Source organism: Pleurodeles waltl, chromosome 6 (assembly GCF_031143425.1).
Source record: "Pleurodeles waltl isolate 20211129_DDA chromosome 6, aPleWal1.hap1.20221129, whole genome shotgun sequence".
Classification (NCBI taxonomy): domain Eukaryota; kingdom Metazoa; phylum Chordata; class Amphibia; order Caudata; family Salamandridae; genus Pleurodeles; species Pleurodeles waltl.
The window spans coordinates 378,327,435-378,347,675 of NC_090445.1; the positions used below are offsets into that span (position 1 = coordinate 378,327,435).

At 47.6% G+C, this 20,241-nt stretch overlaps 1 protein-coding gene across 1 annotated transcript in view; it reads right to left on the bottom strand.

Moving 5' to 3' along the window:
• LOC138299766 (granzyme B-like) overlaps window positions 1–20,241 on the bottom strand; it is a 140,484-nt gene that overhangs the window by 20,954 nt on the left and 99,289 nt on the right. Inside the window, exon 4 of the mRNA XM_069238306.1 lies at window positions 14,507–14,764. Coding sequence (XP_069094407.1) covers window positions 14,507–14,764 — 258 coding nt within the window. The remainder of the gene's footprint in view (window positions 1–14,506; window positions 14,765–20,241) is intronic.

The following is a 20,241-nucleotide window of genomic DNA, read 5'->3' on the forward strand; positions in this document are numbered from 1 at the left end:
GGAGTGGTCATGGCCTCTATGTGCACATTCTCCCTAACATTTGAAAAGTTGAGCGGGTTGTCCGACTGTTGGAGGCAATTGTGCGTCTTGGATTGATGTATGATTTAATGCGATTGCTGAAGTCTGATTTACAAATTTGGCTTGCACTGGGTCAGACACAGGTGGCCTGGCGGAGCCTGAGCTTTGCAGGACTATTTTCCATTCTGTGATCATGGTAGTCAATACCTCCGGCAAAGACAATAGTTTGTCCACTATTGGCGTACAGGCACATGTAGGTGTAACGATGCTGCATGCTTTAGTACCAATGCCTAGCCTTCTTTGTTCCAGGGCTGTAAACTTCGCTTCTAGTCTATAAATGGATTTGGATAGTGCATGTATGAGGTCCAATTGCAACTCTAGCTTATCCGACTGCCAAGTAAGGGCATTTGTTGTGGGTGTCAGGGTTGTGTTAATCAATGCCAATAGATCACTATGGTGTGCATCCATTAGGAGTAGCGGAGAAACTGACATTTTCTGAGCACTTGGTAAGTCTATCTGGCTAAGAATGTAGGGTAAGTAGTGATGGGCTTGAAAAGAATTGTAGGAGGCTGGCCTGGCTTATAGTGGGTACCTTGTGGTACTTACACCTTGTGCAAGGTCCAGTTATCCCTTATTAGTAGAATAGAAGTGTTCTAGCAGCTTAGGCTGATAGAGGTAGCTATAGCAGAGCAGCTTAGGCTGAACTAGGAGACATGCAAAGCTCCTACTATACCACTTATATCATATAGTAATATATTACCAGAAAACACAATACTCAGAGTTACTAAAAATAAAGGCACTTTTAGTGACAATATGCCAAAAGTATCTCAGAGGATACCCTCACTTACGAGGTAAGTAATATACACAAATTATATGTACACAAACCAAGAACAGGTAAGTAACAGTTAGAAAAGTAGTGCAAACAGTGTAGAATCACAATAGAATGCAATAGGTAGAAATAGGCCTGGGGCAACACAAACCATATACTCCAAGTGGAATGCGAACCACGAATGGACCCCAGGCCAAGTGTAGGTTGTAGAGGGTCGCTGGGACTGTTAGAAAACACTAAGGGTGTCCAAGATACCCAACCCCAAGACCCTGAAAAGTAGGAGTAAAGTTACCCTACTACCCCAGAAAGACAGTAAAGTCGAGATAGGGGATTCTGCAACGACTGCCAGCAAAACACTGAAGATGGATTCCTGGACCTGAGGACCTGTAAAGGAAGGGGACCAAGTCAAAGAGTCACACAAGTGTCCAGGGGGGGGGCAGGAGCCCACTAAACCCCAGATGAATGTGCAAAAGGGCTGCCTGCAGGTGGAAGAAGCCAAAGATTCTGCAAAAATGGAAGGTGCCAGGAACTTCTCCTTTGGTCAGAAGATGTCCCATGGTGTGCTGGAGGATGCAGAGTTGTTTTGACGTAGAAAGACCACAAACAAGCCTTGCTAGCTGCAAGAGTGGTGATTGAGGATTTTGGGTGCTGCTGGGGACCAGGAAGGACCAGGATGTCGCCCCTTGGAGGAGGAGACAGAGGGGGCCCTCAGCAACTCAGAGAGCCCCTGCAGAAGCAGGCAGAACCTACAGAAGTACTGGAACAGGCACTTAGAAGATCTGAGGACAGCGGTCGACTCAGAGCCACAAAGGAGGGTCCCACGACTTCGGAGTCCAACTCAGCGAGTTGGGCAATGCAGGATGGACTGCTGGGGACTTGGAATAAGCTGTGCACAAAGGAAGTCTTGGAAAAGTGCACAGAAGCCTGAGCTGCTGCAGATCATGCAGTACACAGGATTACTGTCTGGCGTGGGGAGGCAAGGACTTACCTCCACCAAATTTGGACAGAAGGGCCACTGGACTGTGGGAGACAATTGGACCCAGCTCATGTGTTCCAGGGACCACACTAATCAGGATGAGAGGGGACCCAGAGGGCCGGTGATGCAGAAGTTTGGTGCGTGCGTTAGCAGGGGGAAGATTCCGTCGACCCACAGGAGATTTCTTCTTGACTTCCAGTGCAGGGTGAAGGGAGACAGCCCTCAGAGCATGCACCACCACGAAACAGTCTAGAGAGGCTATGATGACAAAACTACTGTCCTGAAGATGAACAAACTACTATCAGCAAAGTAGCCTAAAGGCTTAGGAAGTATTTTCGCTTTATAAAACTTTGGGTAACACAGAAACTACCTTCACAGTGTTTAGGGCATTTCACACATTCTGCTCGGAATTAGCAGATTTTTGTTAATGATAGGACTGAGTCTAATAACTATGAGACCATCTCATTGAACCCTTTGCCTCTCCTTAGCTCTCCTGCATCCACACTTGCACCCTGGTTGGAGATCTGTCCGCTTACAGAAGATAGTAACTACTCTAAAATGAGCTCAGGTTCCCTGTTGGACCCATGTCCTTCAAAGCATCTCAAGATCCTGGCAACTGCCATGGCCCCGGTAATTGCTTCTAGTTGTAATGCCACTTTTGCCTCTGGAAAAATACCAGACTTTTGTAAATCTGAAGCTGTTATCTCTTTAATAAAGAAACCTACCATTGACCCTCAGATCTTAGCCAACTATCAGCTGATTTCTCTCTTGCCCGCTATGACCAAATGCAAGGGGAGTCACATTAATACACTTTTATCTTGCTGCATTGAAAAGATAGAGCTAAGAGATTTCAGCCTGGCTTTCCCTTTGGCTTTAGTACTGAGGAAATCTTGATGGTCGCTTCTAATCTGACAATGGAACTCTGGGACCCAAACCCTCTTTGATCTATCAGCGGCCTCAACATGGTCTCACATAAAATTCTTCTTCTAAGACTTGGTGAGCTAGGCATTCAGAGGAAGGCTTCGAGCCGGTTAGAATCTCTTTTGTTAAAGAAGACCCAACCTGTTTATTTTCATCCTTTTTAATCTGCTCCTCATTATCAGCATTGTAGCATCCCACAGTGCTTGACTCCCAGCCCTAGTTTCTCCAAAACTGAATTGAACTGAATTCAATAATTTTATATAGTGTGCAAGTGCCGAAAGGCATCTTGGCATTGGCGTCTGCTAAATAGAGTGCTGAGCAAAAGGAGTATGTAAAATATCCTATCATAGTGGACAAGAAAACAGCCAGGTTTTGAGATGTTTAACATGACGATGGTTTGACCAACATTTGAGATGTCCTGGCAGATTGTTCAAGAGTTGGCAGATGATGCCAACAAAATGGCAACTGATGAGAAGCCAAATTTATGAATTAGTCTGGCCAGGGGGGCTACATAAATGGCTACATAAACATTAATGAGCTAAGGGCTCTTATGTGATGCCTCTAGCCAACCTCATCACCCATTTTGGGCTTCAATTCTATACATACTCTGATGACACCCAGATTATACTGCCACTTGAGAGTGGTCACTCATTCATCCAAGACCAGTGTAGCCTTACAATGGTGGCCCATTGGATGAATGTTAATTCCTTGATGCTAAACGCAGATATGCTAGAGGTCCTAGTATATTGGAAATCCTTCTATCGGATCACCCAGTTGGTGCCCTCAATGCCTTGAGCACTGTTCAACACTTTTTTTCAGTTCGATCCGCTTCTTGCTCCTTCACCAGTTTTAGAGCAGCAGATATTATCTGTTGGAAAATGACCCTCTCTGAAGGGTCATCCCAAATGTTTTACCTTCCTCCTCCTCTTTTTCTGAACTCATTTTTGTTGGCTTTAGTAGTCTGGAGACTTTATCACTACTAACCAGTGCTAAAGTGAATGTGCTCTCTCCCTAAAAACATGGTAACATTGGCTCATACCCAATTGGCATATTTAATTTACTTGTAAGTCCCTAATTAAGTGCACTACATGTACACAGGGCCTGTATTTTAAATACTACTAGTGGCCTTGCAGCACTGATTGTGCCACCAACTTAAGTAGCCCCCTAACCATGTCTCAGACTTGCCATTGAAAGGCTTGTGTATGCAATTTTGCTGCCACTTTGACTTGGCATTTAAAACTGTTTGCTAAGCCTTAACCTCCCCTTTTTCTACATATAAGTCATCCCTGAGGTAGGCCCCAGGTAACCCATAGGGCAGGGTGCCATGTAAGTAAAGGGCAGGGCATGTACCTATGTGTTTTACTTGTCTTTGTATTGCAAAAGTCACAAATTTGTTTCTCACTACTGTGATGCCTGCTCCTCTCATAGGCCAGCATTAGAACTGCCCTTATATACTTTTAAGTGGTAGATCCTGATCTGGAAGAAGTAGGCCTGTCATGTTCACTATTGCCAGAATGGCAATAGAAAATCCTGCTTATTGGTTAAGTTGGATTTAATATTAATATTTTAGAAATGCCACATTTAGAAAGTGGGCATTACTCTGCACTTACTGCCATCTGTGCCTTACAGTCTGTCTCCAATCCACACCTGCTCTGTGCTGGTTGACAGCTCCCCTTGTGCATTCCACTCAGACAGCCATAAACACAGGACACTCAGTCACATCTGCATTCATCTGCATACTGAATGGGTCTCTCTGGGCAGGAAGAGTGGAGGGGCTCTCACTTACACTTCAAAGGCCAGTGGCCTGGCCTCATACAAAGGACTGATAACCCCCACAGGGATCCTGGCAGACAGGGCTGGGCTGAAAGGGGAACGTGTGCACTTCAAAACCACTCTTTGAAGTTTCCCCCACTTCAAAGGCACTTTTGGGTTTATATACTGGATCTCCGACCCCAACAAATCACACTTCTAGACCTACACCTGGACCCTGTTAGAGGGACTACCCGGCTGCCCAAAGGACTCATGTGGACTGCTTTGCTGAGAAAGACTGCTGCCCTGCTTGTTGCCCTGCTGCCTGTTAGCCCCTGACGCTACTGGAAGGACTCTGTCATTCCTAAAAGTGCTCTTCAAGAGCTTGGATTGATCTTGCGTCCTGTTCTGAAGTCTCAGGGCCACAAAGACTTCAAAGAGAAGAAAATCCCAGTGCTTTGATGTAGGAAACTGGCCTGGCTTATAGTGGGTACCTGATGGTACTTACACCTTGTGCCAGGTCCAGTTAATTAGTAGATTAGTACTGTTCTAGCAGCTTATGCTGATAGAGGTATCTATAGCAAAGCAGCTTAGGCTGAACTAGGATACATGCAAAGCTCCTACTATACCACTTATATCATATAGCACTATATCATAAGAATCACAATACTCAGAGTTACCAAAAATAAAGGTACTTTATTTTAGTGACAATGTGCTAAAAATATCTCAGAGGATATACTCCCTTAGGAGGTAAGTAAAATACACAAAATATACACACAAACCAAAATCAGGTAAGTAAACAGTTAGAAAAGTAGTGCAAACACTGTAGAATACAATGGGATGCAATAGGCCTAGGGGCAACACAAGCCAAGAAAGTGGAATGCAAACCACTTAGGGACCCTAGGCCTAGTGTAGTGCATAGAGGGTCGCTGGGAGTGTAAGAAAACACTAAGGGTGTCCAAGATACCCCACCACAAGACCCTGAAAAGTAGGAGTAAAGTTACCCTACTTCCCAAGAAACACACTAAAGTCGTGATAGGAGATTCTGCAAAGACCACAACAGACTGCAAAGCACTGAAGACAGATTCCTGGACCTGAGGACCTGCAAAGGAAGGGGACCAAGTCCAAGAGTCACGAAATTGTCCAGCGGGGCAGGAGCCCACTAAACCCCGGATGAAGGTGCAAAATGGCTGCCTCCAGGTGGAAGAAGCTGAAGATTCTGCAACAACGGAAGATGCCAGGAACTTCTCCTTTGTACAGACGATGTCCCACGGCGTGCTGGAGGATGCAGAGTTGTTTCCACGTACAAAGGCCGCAAACAATCCTTGCTAGCTGCAAAGGTCGCGGTTGAAGAAAAAGGGTACTGCCCGGGCCCAGGAAGGAGCAGGAGGTCGCCACTTGGGAGAGGAGACAGAGGGGGTGCTCAGCAACACAGAGAGCCCATGCAGAAGCAGGCAGCACCCGCAGTAGTACTTGAACACAGGTTCAAGAAAACTGAGCATGGCGGTTGTCTCAACACTACAAAGGAGGGCCCCACGAAGCCAGTGGTCAACTCAGCGAGTTGAGCAGGACGGAGTGCTGGGGACCTGGGCTGTGCTCTGCACGAAGGATTCCTTGCAAAAGTGCACAGAAGCCCTAGCAGGTGCAGTTCACGCAGTACACAGGATTAGTATCTGGCATGGGGAGGCAAGGACTTACCTCCACCAAATTTGGACGGATGGACCACTGGACTGTCGGGGTCACTTGGATCCGGCTCCTGTGTTCCAGGGACCACGCTCGTCACGATCAGAGGGGACCCAGAGGACCGGTGAAGCAGAAGTTTGGTGCCTGCGTTTGCAGGGGGAAGATTCCGTGGACCCACGGGAGATTTCTTCTTAGCTACCAGTGCAGGGTGAAAGCAGACAACCCCCAGAGCATGCACCACCAGGAAACAGTCGAGAACGCCATCAGGATTAGGTGCTACAATGTTGCTGGTAGTCTTCTTGCTACTTTGTTGTAGTTTTGCAGGCGTCCTGGAGCAGTCAGCGGTCGATCCTTGGCAGGAGTCGAAGAGGGAGATGCAGAGGAACTCTGATGAGCTCTTGCATTCATTATCTGAAGAGAAGCCAACAGGAGAGACCCTAAATATCCCTCAGAGGAGGATTGGACACCTAGTGAGGTAAGCACCTATCAGGAGGAGTCTCTGACGTCACCTGCTGGCACTGGCCACTCAGAGGCCTCCATTGTGCCCTCACACCTCTGCATTCAAGATGGCAGAGGTCTGGGACACACTGGTGGAGCTCCGGGCACCACCCCTGGGGTGGTGATGGACAGGGGAGTGGTCACTCCCCTTTCCTTTGTACAGGCTTCTGCCCTCCTGGGGTCTGGGCTGCCCAGACCCCAGGAGGGAAGAAGCCTGTCTGTGGATTGGCAGCAGCGGTAGCTGCAGTAAACCCCCGAGAGCTGGTTTGGCAGTACTTGGGGTCCATGCTAGAGCCCCGGGGATGCATGGGATTGGCACCCCAATACCAGATTTGGCATGGGGGACAATTCCATGATTTTAGACATGTTACATGGCTATATTCAGGGTTACCCTTGTGAAGCTACATATAGGTATTGACCTATATGTAGTGCACGCATGTAATGGTGTCCCCGCACTCACAAAGTTTGGGGATATTGACCTGAACAATGTGGGGGCACCTTGGCTAGTGCCAGGGTGCCCTCACACTTAGTAACTTTGCACCTAACTTTCACCAAGGGAGGGTTAGACATATAGGTGACTTATAAGTTACTTAAGTGCAGTGTAAAATGGCTGTGAAATAACGTGGACGTTATTTCACTCAGGCTGCAGTGGCAGTCCTGGGTAAGAATTGTCTGAGCTCCCTATGGGTGGCACAAGAAATGCTGCAGCCCATAGAGATCCCCTGGAACCCCAATACCCTGGGTACCTAGGTACCATATACTAGGGAATTATAAGGGTGTTCCAGTGTGCCAATTAGAATTGGTAACAATGGTCACTAGCCTGCAGTGACAATTTTAAAGGCAGAGAGAGCATAAGCACTGAGGTTCTGATTAGCAGAGCCTCGGTGACACAGTTAGGCACCACACAGGGAACACACATTCAGGCCACAACTATGAGCACTGGGATCCTGGCTAGCAGGATCCCAGCAAGACAGGCAAAAGCAAACTGACACACAAGTAAAAATGGGGGTAACATACCAGGCAAGATGATACTTTCCTACATTTGAAAAATCAATGCAACACCTGCAGAAATCAATGCAGCGCCTGCCTCTAGTTTGTAAAAACTATGGAACGCTTACTGGATTGATGCAGTGCCTTCTCATTCTTGCCAGCGCCAAGACTGTGCTCCGGTAAATCGATGCATCCCTTGCAGCGTGGAAAGAAATGAAGCAAAATCTGTGCCACACTGGAAAATCCGACACAGCGTCTTATTTTTCAACACATTTCTTCGGATCCAAGGTGGTGCTCCTGTAAATCAATGCATCACCTTGTAGAGAGGAAAGAAACAATGGAATATCTGTGCCGCCCCAGAAAATCCGACTCAAAATCTTTTTTTTCGATGCATCCCCTCCTCTGCGACTCTGTGCTTCGTTATTTTTTATGCATTCCAGGTACTGTGTGTTACAAGGATATAACTACTGATATTTCTTGGATTTTTGCTATTTTGATCTTATTTAATTCGGATACATATTATCTGTTTTCGTAAACTGGTATGGATAACTTTTTGTGGTGTGTTTACTGTGTTACCAAATGACTTATTGCACAAATACGTTACACATTGCCTTCTAAGTTAAGCCTGCCTACTATGTGCCAAGCTACTAGAATGGAAGCGCAGGATAATTTAGGTTGTGTACTGGCTTACCCTTACTATGATTGTGGTCCCTACTTTGACAAGGGTAAACCTAGAAATTAGCATCCAAAAGAACCTGCCATTCTGTTTGCTGATCACTTAGTAAATGCATTGCCATATTTCAAGATTTTTAGATTCTCCCAAACTTTGGGATGTGTGTGTTACAATAAGGAAAAAATGATGTGCTGTTCTAAAACAGCCTCATTTAGCATTCTTCTCAAGTATGGTAGACGTTCATAAGTTATAACCGAGTTTGCAAGAGGGTTAATATAAGTTCACAATATTTTTAAAAGCGCACAATATTACCTCTGCTTGCAGCATTCATGTAGTTAACTTGCTCTCAGTTTTCCTGTAGTTATTTGCTTCCGCCCAAAATGAGGAATTAACAGGGAAGTTGGCCACAGAATTACTGATCCCCTGGTAATTCCTTTTTTCTCTGTGGAGCATTAGGGTCCAACTTGCAATGGGATGGGTTTTCCCCAGTCCCAGAGTTATTGGTACCTCCAATATTGATAACTTTGTGGGTGGGGAAAACTCTGCCCATTTACCAAGTCACTTATAATAACAGACTAAGGGGGTCATTCTGACCCTGGCGGCCGGTGACCGCCAGGGTCACCGACCACGGGAGCACCGCCAACAGGCTGGCGGTGCTCCCGAGGGCATTCTGACCGCGGCGGTTCAGCCGCGGCCAGAAAGGGTAAACCGGCGGTCTCCCGCCGGTTTACCACTGCCCTTGTGAATCCTCCATGGCTGCGGAGCGCGCTCCGCAGCCATGGGGATTCTGACACCCCCTACCGCCATCCTGTTCCTGGCGGGTCTCCCGCCAGGAACAGGATGGCGGTAGGGGGTGCCGCGGGGCCCCTGGGGGCCCCTGGGGGCCCCTGCAGTGCCCATGCCCATGGCATGGGCACTGCAGGGGCCCCCGTAAGAGGGCCCCGCAAAGTATTTCAGTGTAATACGCAACGGGTGCAACTGCACCCGTCGCACCCCTGCAACTACGCCGGCTCAATTCTGAGCCGGCGTCCTCGTTGCAGGGGCATTTCCTCTGGGCCGGCGGGCGCTCTTTTGGAGAGCGCCCGCCGGCCCAGAGGAAATGTCTGAATGGCCGCCGTGGTCATTCAGCGGCGGTACCTTGGCGGACGGCCTCCGTCGTCCGCCAAGGTCAAAATGACCCCCTAAGGAAGCCTTATTTTCGGTTCCTACACAAAAAAGTATTTTTCAAGCTGACATTTTAAAGACAGTGAACAGCAACAACTCTAATGTATAATTAAGTGATATAAAGAATTGGGTGCTGTAGCTGACAAATGTCAGAATAATTTCAGAAGTCTTGGATACTGAATTAAATTTGACGGTCAGGGTATTCCATCACAAACCTGATGGAGTATCTTACTGCCAAACTGTCAGTCTGTCGCCCTATTTTGAGTCTGGTGTACCATCAGTATTCAGTCTACAAAGCCCCCATTGGATCCTATGATGGAATTTTTCTTCCTATGGTCCACCAGAGTAGGGGACTTCAGAGGAAGGACTTTACTCCATCTGTCCTAGAGTGGACGGTGTAGATGTTTATTTTCCTGCCTGTCACAAAATAAATAAACTATTTGCTTTTAAAGAAACCCACCACCTCAATTCAGACATAAAATAAATGCTTCCAAGGTGGAAGGAATCAGGTTCCTCAATCATTGAATTAGACGGAAGTGGATAATGTGTGGATAAAATGAGTTGTACAGAAGCACCATTTTACCACACATTAACCGCAATAACCATGCACATGTTCCAGATTTTTGAGTTGTCTTTTCTCTGGGTTTACACTAGAGGTGGGAGAGTGACTAAAGGCTCATGTCTGACTCTGGCTCAGCTCGAGGTCCTCCTGGTCTCTCAAGCCCAAAGCGAGCTGAACTTTCATGTGGGTTCTGCGTGCCGCCGCTGCACATCTCTTACTGTGCAATTCTTTGCTTCTCTCCCCTGCCACTCCCGCAGCAGAATTGTTGACCAGCATGGCCATTACAAGGGGGTGATGGGGGGGTCAGTGAAGAGCACTAGAGCCCATCTACACATAGCCCCCGCTCACATGGGGTAAAATAAGATGCAAAAAGCGTTCACAGTATGAGCGCTACTGCATTTCACTTTTCATTGATGTAAAGAAGTGACATGATGTTGGGCTCTCCCACATAGTTTTTTTGCTAAATGTGTAATTGCCGTTCCTGAAGTGTTGAGATGCTACTACCGTCTGCTCCTTATTATGTCAGGAGAAGCTTGTGACATCATTAATCTTAACCGGCCTTCCCTTAACTTTGTCATTTTATCCAGGACGGCTACGTTTACCAACATGATTTAACACATAGGGGGTCATTCGCTGCGCCGCCATGGGGATTCTGACACCCCATACCGCCATCCTGTGGAACAGGATGGCGGTATGGGGTGTCGTGGGGCCCCTGGGGGCCCCTGCAGTGCCCATGCCAATGGCATGGGCACTGCAGGGGCCCCCGTAAAGGGCCCCACTTTGAATTTCACTGTCTGCATGGCAGACAGTGAAATTCGCGACAGGTGCAACTGCACCCGTCGCACCTTCCCACTCCGCCGGCTCCATTCAGAGCTGGCGTCCTCGTGGAAAGGTTGTTTTCCACTGGGCTGGGGGGCGGGCTTTTGGCGGTCGCCCGCCAGCCCAGTGGAAAACCCAGAATCACCGCAGCGGTCTTACGACCGCGGTGCGGTATTCTGGAGGGGGGAACTCTGGCGGGCGGCCTCCGCCGCCCGCCAGAGTTAGATTCACCCCCATAATGTAGTACATTTTTTAATAGTGTATTGGTTTAGCTCCTCAAAGAATTACACACAAAGCACTAACCTTTGAAGTAAGATGGGATATCGATACCCATGTATTGGTTGAATTGCACAATTTGGAACAAGGAAAACTGTGATCGTTCCCAGCTTCCTCGCTTGATCAAATTGTGTGATCCTAGCTATTTACTTGGAATACATCCAGACCTGTAGCCAAATGTATATTGGCCCTCAGCTATTAAAGCTGTGCTCTCTAGGTGCATTCTTTCGCAAATACATGTTGCATTACTAAATACCGACCACTAGCGAATATCAAGGACAGAATATTTCAAGGTAAGTGCATATAGGGAAGTATAGATTTACTACTCCTAACTCCACATCTACATACTTTGAAGGTATATATACTGCGTAGGTACATATTGAAAAACTATACTTACTTACCTGTCAATAGTTTGGATTCGATATTTTGTCCTCGATAATCTGTGTCATTAATATTCTGATTTCAACAGTAAGGTGATTCTATGTGAAAGAATATACAGATTTTTTGAAGTACATATTGTAGTACACTTAATGAATTTTTCACAATCAAACTTTAAATCCTATCAATTAAATGGGACTTAGAGTAGAAGAATGTAAAGTTGTAAAGTAGGCTGACTCACAACTTTGTGGATTTTCCAGACTGTGCAAGCTTTGTGCAATGCAGAGCTTATCAAGTATTGTTTTTGTTCTTTTTTTCAAATAAGGTGGCCTCGGCTCAGAACCCTACCTCCCACACCTCTTAACTCTGGTGGTGAATGTCCAGCCTCCACACTCCAAAATGTTTTGCCAAAGGATGTCCTACCCGAGACATTCTGCATCAGGAAATCATCACACCTGGAAGGCCCGTAAGGATAAACCTTACTTCACATAAAGTTAGGAAAATTAAACTGCTTCATGAAGTGTGGAGTTTCCCAACTCCGAACAACTTTGTAAGTAAAGTATTGATGTGATTTGCCACTAATATAAAAAACCCTTACAGAGGGTTGAGAAATTAGAGGCGAACAGTGTGTTTTAAACATTTTAGGAATGAAACAATGGCGGAAACTAAATGAATTTTTTTATTTTTTATTTTACACTGGAAGTTACGAATGTGCCACAATGAATTTCAGAAAGGTTGAAAGAAAAGACAGATCGTTCAGTTACATTTCATAAAAAGCACCATTCAAAACTGCAGGGACTTAAAGCAGTAACACCAGCATCAAGCTGAACCAAGGTCCTTCTTTCTGGCAATGGCGCCAACATTGGCATACACCCCTTAAAGGTACAGGAAGATTGTGCGAAGGGTGTTGTTCAAAAGGAGACCTTAATTGGACATCGACGAGCAAGCCAGGTTGGCATTGTAAAGTATGGGTGACTGTGTGAGTACAGGATGGGTCAATTTGAGCCCTATGGCCTGGCTGAGGACACTAGCAACATCATTGCCTCTAATGTTCTGAGTGGTTGTTTCACAATTTGCGTTTAGGACTGCTCTGTTATATTATCACTGTTTGATGTTACTTGCATGGTACCTCCCATTTGGATGCCACAGAGTCCTCCACTTCTGGAATTATGGCCATTTTCTACTCTTTCACGTGCAGTAGGCTCCTTGCATGGAACTCTCATGGTGGCACCTTCTATGTGACTAACATTGCTTGGATGAGCAACAACATATTTGAGTGGTGAATATAGAAAACATGTAAGCTTGCCATGTGTACTAGAAATGGAAAATACTTCCTTGCAAAGGAATTATTCAGCATTACTACAATTGCAGATAAAAATCAAGCTTCGTGTTATGAAAACAGTTAAGAGACTGTCATATTTAAATATACACTAGAGTGCCAAATCACTTCTTTAATAGAACTTTACCTTCTCAGCAAGTGGATTTACTGTCCAGCAACTACACCAGCAAATGTAGACATGGCTGATAAGTATTAAGAGAGAATGTGTCAGCACGTCCTACCAAGAGCATGTAGTAACAAATAATAAGGGGGTTCCGTCAATTTGTGAAAAGCAATGTGGGTCAAGTAACATTGGTTAGACCTTATTAGAATTTCAAAGACCAATATGCAGGGAGATTTTTGGATCTTACACTAACATCCCTTTTAAAAACTAAAGTGCATAATTGTGCTTTGAAATTACATTTGGCCAGTTGTATTCGGCAAAACATGATAAACTATAAATTCCACTTAAAATCTCCAACCACCGTTTCTCTACATGTACCTAGCTCTAATTTTGCTCCTTTAGGCTTCTCCCACTTTCTTTATTTACTCCCAGTCTCCCAATTTCTGCCCCGCTTCCTCTCTCAGTCTTCACCCCACTATCTATTTATTTTTGCTGCTGCAGCTATTGTCCCATTCCTGCCCCTTCTGACCCCTTTGCTTGTTCTGGTTACTCTCTTTTCTTTCTCTTAATCTTCTCTTATTTCTAGAACCCCTTCTCTCTATCTTCTCTTCTATTTTCTTTGTACTTCTCAATATTTTTTATTCTCTTTCTATCCCTCTTCTACATAGTCCAAGTATGGCAACTGAAACTTTCTCTTGGCTGTGCATGGCCATTAGCTGCATCTGCCACCTTTCTTTGACCACTATGCTTCACAGTCCCTGAAGCCTTCTATCGTGGTGTCCTCCTGGAACTCGAGAAGTGCCCTATCATCATGGAACAAAGCAGTTAGTCTAATGTTGCCATCATATCTCTGCTGCTTGTTGTCAATTCTTGTTGAGCAGGACAATAGGCTGCATGGATTTGGTGGATTTTAACTGCTTTAGACTTGGCAAACAATGACCTGTTGAAATTCACCACACTACTTTCACAGTGCAGAAGACTTCAACAAGTCATCCACAGCACTGGGAAAAAGAAAGTGTTTCTGGTAAAAACACCATAAAACATTTTCTTTTCCAGCATGCAAGGGAAATGCTTCCCCCCCAGTCTCAAGCTTGATTTTTTTGTTTTGCCGTATTGCACAGCATGCTTGGCAAACTGATGTTACACAGAAAAACAAAAGTGAAAAAGGATTACGCTAATGGAAGCGGTGGAAATCCACAAGTGTCCAACCATACAGTGTTGCTACACTTCTTCTGATATCAGTAACGCTCCTCTTGTATGACTGAGCTATTGCCCGTGAAGGGAAAGGATTCCTATGATGAAAGGGAAGATCAGGATGTTTCCTTGCAAATTGACCAGTTCTAACTGTGGTATTTAGGTCCGCACCCAGAGATACATTCCAGGTCCAGACATTTCTGACAACATCATAGAGAAGTTCATCGATGCTGCCCCAGATGTTGCTTTCTCAAGGGCACTTAACAGGTAATGAGTAGCGCCTTACTGGAGAGGGTACTACAGGTATCAAACTGATTGTAAAGCACATACATACCCTGAACGAGGCCTTCCCCTCATTGGGATCCCCAGCACATATCATGGAATCCTCTTCAAAGCTCTTTGAGACCTTCTTGCACTCTTTCACTTCCACAACTTTCAAGTTCACTTCCTGCAGCTTGTCTGAAAACCACTCGTCTTCTGCAGTTTTCCCCCAGCCTGCTACACTGCACACATCACCTGCCTTTACCTTCTTGTTGGCTGGTGGCAGTGGAATGGGTTTCACAAATTTGTTCAATTTAACTCCGCTCTTAAGCTGCAGTGGAGAAAGAGACAATAGACCGTTAAATAACCAAAAGCCTTTGTTTGCAAGATTCTCATATTATTTTGGGGAGCCCGGAAAATAGTGGGCACAATACATGTAATGGCACAAACAGTTATAGTTGTGATACGGAGGGCCTGATTCACAAAGCCATCCATACATGTAAGTTCAACTCACAAGTGGCAATGATTTAATAGTACAAATTCAAACATTTAGCCAACAACTGAAAATTTACACCAGTAAATCACTTTATTCCCAGTTAATGCCACACAAGTATGGAGTGAGATTTCATCTGCCATAATTCTTCATTTCGGCAGGTGAGTAGGCATACCAGGGTGGGGATACTCTGGAAAGTCTTTGCACATCCACTACCATGTGTTTTGTGGTTACTCAAAAACCTTTCTAAGTGCAATCAAACTGTTTAAACAATTGGAGACTTACACCAGGGAAGGATGAAGTAAGTTATTTTCTAAGATGGGGACATACAGGAAACTTCCCCGAAATGTGAGGTGGTGAAGGGGACAAAATATTTCGAAGTGAAAGTCAGCATGTGCAAGAGTACTTTTTGTAAAATTTAAACAGGCATAATTGTACACCATGTGCAATTATGCATCAGTAACTACTTACACTTCTGTATAGTCAAGGAAAGATGTCACTCTTCTACCTTCATAGGAGGACCTACGCCTAAACCAACTGGTGTAGATTTACATTTGTTCATGAATTGGGCCTCTAATGTGATGTTTTTTAAACAAGTTTAATAGCATTTTAACACAAACAGCACAAACAGAGTAGAACGTGTCAAATATTCAATATCTCATATCAGACACCATAGTAGTTGGAACATTCATACTCCATGCTGTATTAATCATGACTAATTCCCTCCCTCCCTGATCTCTCCAGTCGTTCCCCATCTTACCTTTCCAGAGGGCGTGATTGGCAAGGGCCCACAGACATGGGCTTATTGTAGTTCAACTGGTCAATAAAGCTGTCTAAGGTGTTGGCCATGGCTGGCATCAACAGGGCTTCATACAAATTGAGGCCACGCTGGTACTGTACTGTTAGAGCACTTAAGGAGTGAGTCACAGCTTGCCTACTTAAATCTAGCCATAGAGTGGACCCTGCAGACCAACGAAAACGTAGTGGCTGTAATGGCATCCATGTGCTTGGGGCCCCCCACGGACCCATGTCCTGACCGCTTCTTCAACTTAGGGAGAACCATGATAAGCACTGCACTCAAAAGCATCATCAACGCCTCTATTGGTAAAGCCATTTTTCTGGACAACTACTGAGTTATTTCCTTCCTATTCAAAGTGATAGAAATGGCAATCAATCATCAGCTGTCCCACTACCTTGAATGCTACAAATTCCTGGACAGATCACAATCTGGTTTCCACAGCAACCACAGCAATGAGATGGCCCTCATTGCAGCTTTGAATGACATTAGCACCAGACTAGATCGAAGCCAGACTGCTGCACTCATCCTCCTCAATGTTTCCACCACTTTCAATACAGTCTTCCACCACACACTCATCTCCAGACTCCACAAAACCAGAATTCAAGGACCAGCTCACAAGTAGATACCCTCCTTCCTGACCGGAAGAGCCCATGGGTCAAGCTCTGTCTGTTCACCTCATAAGCCAAGGTCCTAATCTGCAGAGTCTCTCAAGGCTCTACACTCAGCCCCACTCTTTTTAACATATACATGACTCCTCTAACAAGCTCCATTCGGACCTACTGACTCAACATCATCTCTTATGCCGATGACACCCAAAATGACACCAACACCACCAAAAGTAACTTCAAAATGTGCTTGACCAAAATTGTCAACTAGATGAAAGATAACTATCTTAAACTTAATGCGGACAAGACGGAAGTGCTGCTATTCAGCAACAAAAGCTCACCCTGGGACTCCACCTAGTGGTCCAGAAAACTAGGCCCTACCTCCAGACCCTCTGACCACACCAGAAACCTGGGCATCATCTTGAACACCATCCTCACCATGAGATATCAAATCAATGCAATCACTTCCTCCTGCTTTCATATACTCTACATGCTCAGAAAAATCATTGAATAGCTCACTCCAGGCACCAGAAACATCGTCAGACAGGCCCTATGGCAATGATCTCTACTACGGCATATCCGCACACCTGCTACACAAGCTGCAAACCATCCAAAACATCGCCGCCAGAATACTACCCAACCTCACTCGTCAACCACACATCGCACCTCACCTCCAAGAATTACACTGTCTCCCCATTCAGAAACTTTGCCTGTTCAAGATGCCCACTGTTGGAAAATGGGTTATTGGTAAGGGCAGGTAAGTACCTACACTTAGCAATAGGCGACTAACCTCCACTTAGGTCCAGTTAGGTCTCAGTAAATTAAACCCAGCTCAACCCTCGGTAGCTTGGCAAAGAGCAACAAGGCTTAAATTAAGAGACAGAGGCCCTCATTACGACCCTGGCGGTATAGAACCGCCAGGGCCGCGGCACGCGGGAGCACCGCCGACAGGCCGGCGGTGCCCCGCGGGGCATTCTGACCGCGGCGGCTTAGCCGCAGTCAGAGAAGGGAAACCGGCGGTCTCCCGCCGGTTTCCCGCTGCCCCCAAGGAATCCTCCAAGCCGGCGCAGCTTGCTGCGCCGGCTTGGGGATTCCGACTCCCCCTCCCGCCATCCAGTTCCTGGCGGTTCTCCCGCCGGGAACCGGATGGCGGGAGGGGGAGTCGCGGGGCCCCTGGGGGCCCCTGCAGTGCCCATGCCAACGGCATGGGCACTGCAGGGGCCCCCGTAAGAGGGCCCCAAAATGTATTTCACTGTCTGCATAGCAGACAGTGAAATACGCGACGGGTGCAGTAGCACCCGTCGCACCTTCCCACTCCGCCGGCTCGATTACGAGCCGGCTTCATGGTGGGAAGGTCGTTTTCCCCTGGGCTGGCGGGCGGCCTTTCGGCGGCCGCCCGCCAGCCCAGGGGAAAACTCTGAATACCCGCCGCGGTCTTCCGACCGCGGTGCGGTATTCACGACGCGCAACTTTGGCGGGCGGCCTCCGCCGCCCGCCAAAGTTGTAATGAGGGCCAGAGTGTAAAGCATTCAAATTTCACAAAACAGTAATTAAATAAAACACTGGAAACAGTTTAAAAATCCAAAACCAATTTATAAAAATAGAATATATTTTTATCTTTAAAATGACACAAAAACGAATACAATCGGATAAGGGGAACTGGAGATATGAATTTTTAAAGATTTTTTTTTTTTTTAGTGCCTAGAAACAAAAAGCGCCAATCGGGTCATTTGGTTGCACTTCGGCCGGGGCAAAGTGAAAGTTTAAGGCTGACCGAGATGGAGCCCTGCTCGACTACAGGCTGCGGGAGGCCCTGGTCAAAAGTTTACCTTCGCACTTAGGGGGTCATTCCGACCCCGCACCGCCAACAGGCTGGCGGTGCTCCTCAGGACATTCTGACCGCGGCGGTTCAGCCGCGGTCAGAACAGGAAAACCGGCGGTCTCCCGCCGGTTTTCCGCTGTCCTGCAGAATCGCCGCCATGGGGATTCTGACACCCCATACCGCCATCCTGTTCCTGGCGGGTCGCCCGCCAGGAACAGGATGGCGGTATGGGGTGTTGTGGGGCCCCTGGGGGCCCCTGCAGTGCCCATGCCAATGGCATGGGCACTGCAGGGGCCCCTGTAAGAGGGCCCCACTTTGTATTTCAGTGTCTGCTTTGCAGACACTGAAATACGCGACGGGTGCCACTGCACCCGTCGCACATACCCACTCCACCGGCTCCATTCGGAGCTGGCTTCCTCGTGGGGAGGGGTTTCCCGCTGGGCTGGCGGGCGGCCTTCTGGCGGTCGCCCGCCAGCCCAGCGGGAAAGCCAGAATGGCCTCCGCGGTCTTTCGACCGCGGAGCGGCCATATGGCGGCTCCCGCCGCCCGCGGGGGTCAGAATGACCCCCTTAGTCTCTTTTCCGAAGATTTTCTTCAGCGGGACGAACCTGCCAGTCCAATCCGACCTCCTGGAGCCCTCTCCGGATACGCGTCGCGGGAATTCTCAGTGGAGATTTTTACCTTCGGACTTAGTCGTTTTTTTGAGGTGAAATTCCTTCGACCAAGGTAAACCTGAATCTTGATCTGACGTCCCTGGAGCCCTCCTCAGATACGCTGGCTGGGAGGTCCCGGTCAACTTTTTACCTTCGGACTTAGGGGGTCATTCCGGGGCCGGGGATGCGGGAGCACCGCCAACAGGCTGGCGGTGTTCCTCAGGACATTCTGACCGCGGCGGTTCAGCCGCGGTCAGAACAGGAAAACCGGCGGTCTCCCGCCGGTTTTCCGCTGTCCTGCAGAATCCTCCATGGCGGCGCAGCTTGCTGCGCCGCCATGGGGATTCTGACACCCCATACCGCCATCCTGTTCCTGGCGGGTCGCCCGCCAGGAACAGGATGGCGGTATGGGGTGTTGTGGGGCCCCTGGGGGCCCCTGCAGTGCCCATGCCAGTGGCATGGGCACTGCAGGGGCCCCCGTAAGAGGGCCCCACTTTGTATTTCAGTGTCTGCTTTGCAGACACTGAAATACGCGACGGGTGCCACTGCACCCGTCGCACATACCCACTCCGCCGGCTCCATTCGGAGCCATCTTCCTCGTGGGGAGGGGTTTCCCGCTGGGCTGGCGGGCGGCCTTCTGGCGGTCGCCCGCCAGCCCAGCGGGAAAGCCAGAATGGCCTCCATATGGCGGCTCCCTCCAGGCGCGCGGCTCCCGCCGCCCGCGGGGGTCAGAATGACCCCCTTAGTCTCTTTTTTGGAGATTTTCTTTACCTGGACGAACCTGCAAATCAGGCTGGGTCATGGTTGAGGCAAGCCGGCTAAAGTTGCAGCGGCGAGTCGGTCCCTCTATGGAGCTTTTTTTCAAAAGTTCTCAAAACTTCTCCAAACTTCTGGGGTTTGTCCCAGATGTTCTTTTAAGGTTCTTTTGGGGTCCACAGCTCACTCCAAGGGTCCAGAAGCTCTGAGATGATCTTTTGGGGTGCAGACTACAACTCCCAGAATGCACCTGCCGCAAACTCCTTTTTGGCCACTGGACAGTGGTCAGCTGGTTGGTTTCTTCAGGAGTTGGTGCAGAGGACGCTGGTTAGCAATTTTTCACCTGTAGCAAACAGGGAGTCCCTCCTTGAACCAGTTGAAGCCAGGCAAAGTCCTTCTTGTGGTGAAGCCCAAGTGTGCAGCTGGTGCAGTCCTTCTGAGTGCAGGTTCCAGGTGCAGGCCAGGGGTCCAGCAGGGCAGTCCTTCTTCTCATTTGGTTCTTCCTTGTTGGATGTGGTAGGGAACTGAGGTGTGGGTGCAGGTCTGCCAGTTTTATCCTTGTTCCTGGGCGAGAAACAGGGGGGTCCTGATTCTCCAATCAGGTGCAGGGTCCTTCCCCCTTTGATGACCACTTCCTGGGGAGTGCGGCAAAAATCAATCGCAGGAGAAAACATTCTTCA